The 8,645-nt window shown below is 38.6% G+C and overlaps 1 protein-coding gene across 1 annotated transcript; it reads left to right on the forward strand.

Annotated features, from left to right (window-relative positions):
- Positions 1 to 7,464: 7,464 nt before the first annotated feature.
- LOC111786142 (pectinesterase inhibitor-like) lies at positions 7,465 to 8,004 on the forward strand. Its single transcript, XM_023666482.1, has one exon. It carries the CDS (start codon positions 7,465 to 7,467, stop codon positions 8,002 to 8,004), a length of 540 nt encoding a protein of 179 aa, XP_023522250.1.
- The last annotated feature ends 641 nt before the right edge of the window (positions 8,005 to 8,645 follow it).

The raw sequence follows: 8,645 nt of genomic DNA on the forward strand, positions 1-8,645 counted from the left end.
ATAGTAATATTTTTCCAACTCAACCTCAAACAATTAAACCATTTTTTAACCATACTTCTCTTCGGTTCTTGAACTTCTCGATAGGAACAATCTACCTCCACAATGATATGATATTATTCATTTTGAGTATCAGCTCTTCGGACTTTCTTTTGGTCTTTTTTGTTTTTTTTGTTTTTTTTTTAAATAGTGTTTCTCAAATATACTCATGATCTTTCCTTTAATGAGCTAATGTTAGACGCTAACAATTTTCAACACTTCTGCCTTATTATATTATGTTGAAGGTGAGAACATCCTATTTAGCACGAATACGTCGTAAATTGCCTCGACATGCCTTTGACAAGATCAACTTTGCAAGCCCCTCAACCCGGTCTCTACTTACGTGGACTCGAATTACGAAAATCAACCACCATCTCCACCTCAGCTGTTGTTCTTCCTTCCACTTCTTGTACCATGAACTTGTCTCTACTCATTTTTCTTCTTATCGAACCATGTTTTGCAATTGTCATCCCAGCATCATCTTTCACTTCAAATCTCGGTGTCTCATTGAAGCTTACCAATGCTGCTTTTAACCTTGAATTAATAATCCTAAACAAACAAAAATAAATTTTAAATTAATAAATTCAAAATGCAATGAATGATTAGCTGGAATAGTTGAGTTGGTTAGAGCGTGTGGCCCTCCTTCTAGCGATATCTTTTAATATTTTGTAAACTAATAAATGATTTCGTTTATGTTTTTAAACTCTCTAATTATTGTTTATGTTTTTAAACTCTCTAATTATTGTTTTCTCTCTTATCTTCTTTTTCTTGTTTGAATGCATAAGCAGCTAGCAATAAAGACTCTTTTCATAGATCTCAGTTACATGCAATCTGAAAGAGGAGAATTGAACTCGGCTTCCGTTACGTCATTAGTTGGGATTCTTTCTTCATCGACTCTGTCAATGGCTTCGTAGCTTCGTAGGTAAGATGATTAAAACCTCTAATTTTTTTGTTTCGTCATGTATGTGAATGAGTTAAGTTTGACTGATCGTCCATTGCACCCAAGATTGAGACTGAAGGAAGAGTTGCGAGATCCCATATTGATTGGGGAGGAGAACAAAACACCCTTTATCATGTGAAAACCTCTCCCTAACAGACGCGTTTTAAAAATCTTGAGAGGAAGCCCGAGAGAGAAAGTACAAAGAGGGCAATATATGCTAGGGATAGATCTAGGCTGTTACAGTTAATAAGTTGGTTCAAGGTGAAACCAATAAATAGCTAACCATTTAATTTGAGAGTTAAATGAATCATAATCACAGTCATGAATTGGATAAGCCTAGTCATAGTGAGCTTAATTGAACAACAAGTTGCTATTATTAGATATGCTAGACAATAAATTGGAAGGTTTATTATTTTCTAATTCATGAAACTTAATGAGAGAAAATAGATTGTGACTAAGCTTTCTCACTCATTGCCATTGGAATACAATTATAGAAGGAAATACAAAAGACACAAAATAGGAAGATGAGCTAACATTTCAGAATGACCCCGTGTAACCAAACAACTCACAAATGCTCCCTACCTCAATTCCAACCTACAAACACCTGAAAAAAAAAAGAAGGAAAATGGGTAAGTATAAAAAAAACTCGATAAGCAATCTACTCGTAGGCTCTTATGGCATCCTCATCCTGGTAGGTATCCATGGATTTTTCTCCGGGCTCTAATAAGTTTAATCCTGGTCTCTACTGCTATTTGAGCATCTGAGGTGCTTCGAAGTTTTATGTGGTTCTCTAGTTACTCATGAACTTACTCTGGGTTCGAGGAAGTGGTCTCCTAATTCTGGTGTTGTGAGTTTACGGGGCGATCAATTTCATCTTTAGGGTAAAAAAAAACTTTTATGTTCTTATATTTATCTAGCTTGCTATGCACTTGCAGTGAATGTCCAACGCCTTGGATTGAGGTGCTACTTCATAAAGTTTTGATTGGGCAGTAAGGTGTCTTCTAGTCTAAACCTCATTTATGGGAGGTTAGTTGGCGGACCCTCCCACAGGACCATAAAGTCACGAGTCTGGGGGAAGCGACCCTTGTGTGCCAGCCAACTATTGGATTAACCTACATGATCCCATGCACCCATCTCAAGAAAAGTTTTACATCTAAGTGGTCTTGTTCAAGAGACATTTGACAATTTTCACAAAGTTGGGACACCTAATTGCATACTCTTGCTGACCTATACTTGGCTCGATAGTACAGTATCGGATTAAAAACTCGACGGTATGGGTACTGGAGTGGAAACGGTAGCGGAGACCCTATTAACACCATACATATTGCTAACAACTTGAAAAAGTTAGCTTTGTTATTCTTAGATATTGTGGAAGCCTACTGGGTTCTTAAGGGCATCTAGACAATTTAAATCTTGTCTCTCGTTTTCAAGATGTTTAGGACTAACTCCTCGAGTTATTCCATTCTCTGAGTGCACACAGGTTTAGACCTTGATTACTTTTACTATGTTACATGATTAGAAGGGGTACTTTTGACAAAATATGCTAGATGACATAATATAGTACACCAAGAAATGCTTCATTTGCCAATAGGGCAAAGTTAAAAAGGCCAAGATCTCAGAACTCCTCGAACCCTTGCTGGTGCCGACAAGACCTTGGGAGAGTGTGTCACTAACCTTCATCACACACTCAAAGGTTGGCAAACATGAAGTCAGGTCATCGTCGACTGATTCTCGAAATATGTCGCGTTCAAACTCACGCCCAAGATATGTTCAGTCGAATTGGCTGACCAACTATTCTTCAAACATATTTATCAAGACATTTTGGACGAATTAATTCGAGTTCTTGAAGGCAACTTCGAATATCTCATTGAGTTACCATCTCCAGACTGATGGATAGACCGAACGATTCAATTGTTTGTTGGAAGAATATTTGCGACACTTCGTTTAGGCATGTAAAAACAAATTGGATGCAACACTAGATGTGGTCCAATTTTCTTTATTTGCCAAACTAGTTCCTCGACCGGGAGGAATCCCTTTGAAATTGTGAGCCGAAGGCAACCATCCCTATGCCATATCATTAACCACCCATATGCAGGGAAGAATCCTCAAGCCCAAAACTTCAAAAATGGAAGAAGGAAGTATTGTCCCGTCACATTTCAGGTAAAAGACTAAGTTCTCATCAAGTTGATTCTAGAATAGATCAATTTCCGCAGCACAAAGGACTAGAGGCTTGTCTAAAAATACGAAGGACCGGGTGAAGTTCTCAAGAAAATTGGTGGCATTGCCCACCTGGATGAAAATCTATATAGTAATTCATGTGAGCAATCTAAAGCCTTACCTCAACAATATCCAGAGCCGCAATATCATTGCAAAACCTAGAATAGACCTCAAACAGAAAGAAAACAAAGAAGCCAAGGTAATCCTAGCTAAGAAAGTTAGGAAAGTTAGAAGGTCTGTACAGAATGTTCGAGAATTATTTGTCAAATGGAAGAACCTCACTACAGAGGAAACAAACTGAGAACGTGCCAAAAATCTGGACTCTGTCATGACACACATTGTAGATTTTGAACTTCGTTAGTTGACAAGGACGTCAACCAATTAGGCGGGCGAGGATCTCATAGTCATGTTTGTCCAAGACATATTACCCATTGCCGCATGCTCCTGACATGCCAAAGCCTTTCTACTTGCTTTCATGTTGTGTTACTTTCTTATTACATTTTATGTTGTATGACCATTCGACGAAATCATGTTTACTTCTTTCAGACCGCCTTAAAATGTACCATACCGGGACCAAGTAATCATTAATCCTCTCTGGACCAAGTATTGTAATTGTTCTTAACTTTCACAATGCTTTCTTTCAACTCGCTTTCAATGATTTTTCTCGTCCACATTTACTAAAACCTTTTCTCTCAAAACGTGGCTCGAGGCTCGAAATAAATAAGTGATATTCGATAATAACAATTATCTAATAAGACATTCAAATCGTTACAACAAAAATAACTTAATAAAAACATTTTAAACTATACGAGTTCAATTAATAAAAGTAAAACATATATAAATTTCACTGAACAGTTAACGCATACGTCTCTGCTGTACCTTCTGTATGCACGATAAAATCCCCATTGAAACAATACCAATGCCAAGAGTAAGCGGCAGAACAGCGGCGACTCGGGGCATCATCGGCTCCGGCGTCAAAGCTTTTACCGACGACGCATAAGACGAGAGCATGCCGCTTAATGCGAAGAACAAAGTGAAGTACAGAGAGTTCCTGGAAACTAATGGTGTGTTGGCAGGCAACTCATTCAATAGCGCTATAAATTGCAACATTGAAACTATCATGCACACTGTTACGCCAACGATGAAATTGGTGAACTCAGCTGGGAGTTTTGTGGCCATTATCGATGTCCCTGCTACATAACTTAGGGACACACAAAATTTTGTCACAAAAAAATTAGGTTTCCATAGTGTTAAGAATGAGAAATAGAATTGGGATCGAAAGTATGATCTTAGTGATTACAAACGTTTAAATACAATATAAACTATCAACTAATACGAGGAAAACATAGGATACAAACTATCAACTAATACAACTGCTAAATTTTGTAAATAAGATAAAATATACTATTAATCAAATCATAAGATAAAATATACTACTAACAACTCCCAAAAACAAAGAAAAAATATTAACGGATATCTAACATATGCTCCATGACTAATTATTAAAACATATTCTCCAAATATCATATCTTAATACTCCCCTCAAGTTGGAGAGTGTATGTCAATCACACCCAACTTGTCCTTCAAAAGATCAAACTGATGTCTTCCCAAATCTTTAGTGAAAACATCTGCCAATTGCATTTTAGTCGAAACATAACACGGTTTGATGATTCCAGCTTGTAACTTTTCTCGAACTATATGGCAATCTATTTCAATGTGTTCCGTACGTTCGTGAAAGACTGGATTGGCTGCTGTATGTAATGCTGCTTGATTATCACAATATAATAATGCTGGTTGGTTCGGACAGTGGAACATTCAAGTCTTGAAGAATGTATCTTAACCAAGTTAACTCTAAACAAGTATTTGTCATAGCTCGATACTAGCCTTCTGCGGATGATCTGGACACATTAGTTAAGACTTCCAAGAAACAATTGAATTTTCGAGGAAAATGCAGAACCCAGAAATAGACCGTCTGGAGTTCGACAACCACCCGGGTCAGAATCGCAATATGCTTGTAATCTTAAATTGTTTTCAGATGGTAGTAGGAGTCCTTGACGAGGAGTACCTTTGATGTATCTCAGAACCCGAAGAGCTGCCTCCCAATGTGGTTTTCTTGGTTCATGCATAAATTGACTAAGCATACGAACTGAATAAACTATGTCAGGCCTAGTAACGGCCAAATATATTAATCTGCCAATCAATCGTCTGTATTTACTTTCATCATCCAACACCTCCCCTCGAGCAAAGTACGCCTCCCCTTAATCGAGGCTCGACTTCTTTTTCTTTTGGAGTCTTAGTTCTTTTTTACTATGCCTTCAAGGAGGGTCGGCTCCTTTTCTTTTGGAGTTCTTTGTTCGACATTTGAGGATTTACCAATCTATTGGTACGACCAAGTTTAGGGCATGGCTCTGATACCATTGTGGGGAGGTGGATTAAATCTAAGCGCGCTCATGGAGGTGGAAGGACATGCGCCGACCCTACGTTAATTGAAGGAAAATCGATGAGGCAACATTTTGCGAGACTTGAAGGGGTGCTTTTGGAGGACACATACCACACCAAGAAAAAAAATAAGAAAATACTAATGCCTTACGTCGCCTGGACTCGAAGCCAAGAACACTCAGTGTCGTGAGTGGGGTGGGTGTCAAGTAGTGAAATTGTTTTTGGGAGTTTAAGTTAAATTATAATTAAATTGAGGGCCAATAGCGACTGGCCGTGGTATTTGCACGTGAGCCCGTTGCGAGTGGAATCATGCCTAGAAGCCTTTCCAGCCACGCATGGGGCGCGTGAAGGTGTGTGGAAGGTGATCTTTTGACTATTTTACACCCATACTAATCCTAAAATGACTTGAATTATGACCATCTAGTGAAATTTGTGAAGATTTAGAGAACCGAAAATGACATACCAGAAGAGTGAGCTGTCTTTCTACTCAACATATCGGCCACTATGTTAGCTTTACATGGGTGATAAAGGATCTTTGTATCATAATCCTTCACAAACTCCAACTATCTCCTTCGTCCCATGTTCAACTCTTTCTACCTGAATAAGATACTTGAGGCTCTTATGGTTTTACTACCTGTACCTTTTCACCATACAAGTAATGTCACCATATTTTTAACGTGAACACCACAGTTGCTAACTCCAAATCGAGGGTTAGGTAGTTACGCTCATATTTCTTAAGCTATTAGGAGCCATATACAATCACTTCTCCATTAACACCAACACGCAACCCCAATCCTTTTCTCGAGGCATCGTTGTACACCATGCTTGAACCATAAAATAGTGCTAGCATTAGCGCATACATAAAAAACTCCTTAAGCTCTTGAAAAATCTATACATGTGTCATAGTCCAAAGAAAGACTTACCCTTCTTAGTTAACTTTGTCAAGGTTTGAATAAGTCCTAAAAAGAAACCTTCCGTAGTAGTTCGCTAACTCCAAAAAAACTTTTAAGTTCTCGGACTGAGGATGGTGTGGGTTATCTCATGATTGCCTCTATTCGACCCAGAAAATCAGTGGCTGAGTTATCTCATGATTGTCTCTAACAAACTTGCAGAAAATTGTGGGCTGAGGTTGGTCTCGGTTATCTCATGATTGCCCCAAAATGTTCCATGATTACTAACTTCTCAACATCCCATGATTTTAACCAAGTCGAGCTTGTTGACTTACTAACTTCTCAATGCATGATTCCCACATCCATGATTTTAACCCAGTCGAGTTTATTGACTCACATCCCTTACGTCAAAACACACAATCATGGCAAGGACTACTTTTCGTGATGCCAACAAAAAATATTGGCAAAACAAATATTTGTCGACGTATTAGCACTATCCATGTACTATATATTCTTTAGGTTATTTATTAAATATTATCCTCTCCATGAAAACTATGGTTCAATATTACATTAATAACCTTGATTTTTTTTTTTTTTAAAATAAATATTATTAATTTAAGCCGACGGTTATAATCTTACTAACAAGAGAGTAAAGTTATGACTCTCATGTGTAGTCAGTCAAGGTTAACACGAGAGTGGCACACGGAGGAAGACGGTGTATTGTCTAAAAAAGTGCATAATAACTTAGCCAAATTTGTGATTGGGTTTAGAGAGAAAAAAGCTTAACCTATTCCGTCTATTTTTGTTCGTTTTTCTTTTAATAGGGTTTTACTTAAAATTCTAACGTGAAAGCTATTAAAAGGAATATTTGTGAGTGTATAAATATGTGAACCCTCTCTCCGAATTAATTGAGCAAAACAGACAAAAAAATCAAAATAAAAAATGGCATCTTCTAGTTTTCTTGCAGTCTTTAGGATTGTCCTTTTAGTACTGTTCTTCAATGGGATGGTGCCCATGCATGCGGCTTCCCAAGACGACATCGTTTCCACCATCTGCAAGAAAACTAGAAACCCTTCTTTTTGCTTTAACGTGTTGAAATCTGCTGGCACCAGAGACCTAAAAGGGCTGGCCACCTTCACCCTCAACCTCGCCCACGACAAGGTTGCTCAAACTCGTGCCCTCGCCCTGTCCCTGGCGTCCAAGGCAGCCGATCCCAAGCTTAAGGAGCGATATGCCACCTGTGCTGAACAGTACGACGATGCCGCCGACGACATCGAGGATGGGAAGAACGACCTGAGGGAAGGTGACTACAATGGCGTCAACATTAAGGCGTCTGCAGCCATGACGGAGGCCGGCGACTGTCTGGACAGCTTCACGCAGCCGCCGAAGGACCCATCGGCGCTGTCTGGCAACGGGAAGACTGTGGAAGATATTTGTAGTATCATCTTGGTTATAGCCAATCTTCTCCTTGGGCGTGCCTAATTCATTTTTCTTCAACCTTTCTTCATTTTATCGTACATGTACTTGGAATGCCATGAATCAATAATATGTCTGTTTTGAATCCTATAAATTTGGACATCGACTCCTTCACATTTTAATAATCCGACTAATCTAGGGTCACTCTATAACTCTTAGTGCTCTCCAATTTTAAAGGTCACAGGTTCTAGTTCGTGAGTCAATAGCGGCACATAATTTCATGTTAATGATTTAATAGGCCTCCTCAGCCCACGATGAAGCTAAAGAAACTAGTTTGAATCAAAGTGAGTGTGGAGGGCAAGTTGCCCAAATTTTTCCAAAGCTTACTAGATTTCATTTTCTTTTCTTCTCAAATTTTCATTATTCATAACTTTTTTGGTTAGGTTGGTTTGTTTTTATCTTTTTGGATTCAGTCTGTTTGGGTTGGTTTTAAGTTTATAGGCACAAAAATTAGGTCTGGTTTCAAGTTTATAGGCACAAAAACTAGGTCATGAACCGAGCCAATTTCATTAAAAAAAGGCTAGCGGAAGGCCGAACGTTTCCTGTCCCAACGACCCTCCCTCTCATCATAAGCTTTTCAAGCCCAACGGAAGGANACAACGACCGTCCCTCTAATCATAAGCTTTTCAAGCCCAACGGAAGGAATA

The sequence above is a fragment of the Cucurbita pepo genome, unplaced genomic scaffold, assembly GCF_002806865.2.
Source record: "Cucurbita pepo subsp. pepo cultivar mu-cu-16 unplaced genomic scaffold, ASM280686v2 Cp4.1_scaffold001081, whole genome shotgun sequence".
NCBI classification, from domain to species: Eukaryota; Viridiplantae; Streptophyta; class Magnoliopsida; order Cucurbitales; family Cucurbitaceae; genus Cucurbita; species Cucurbita pepo.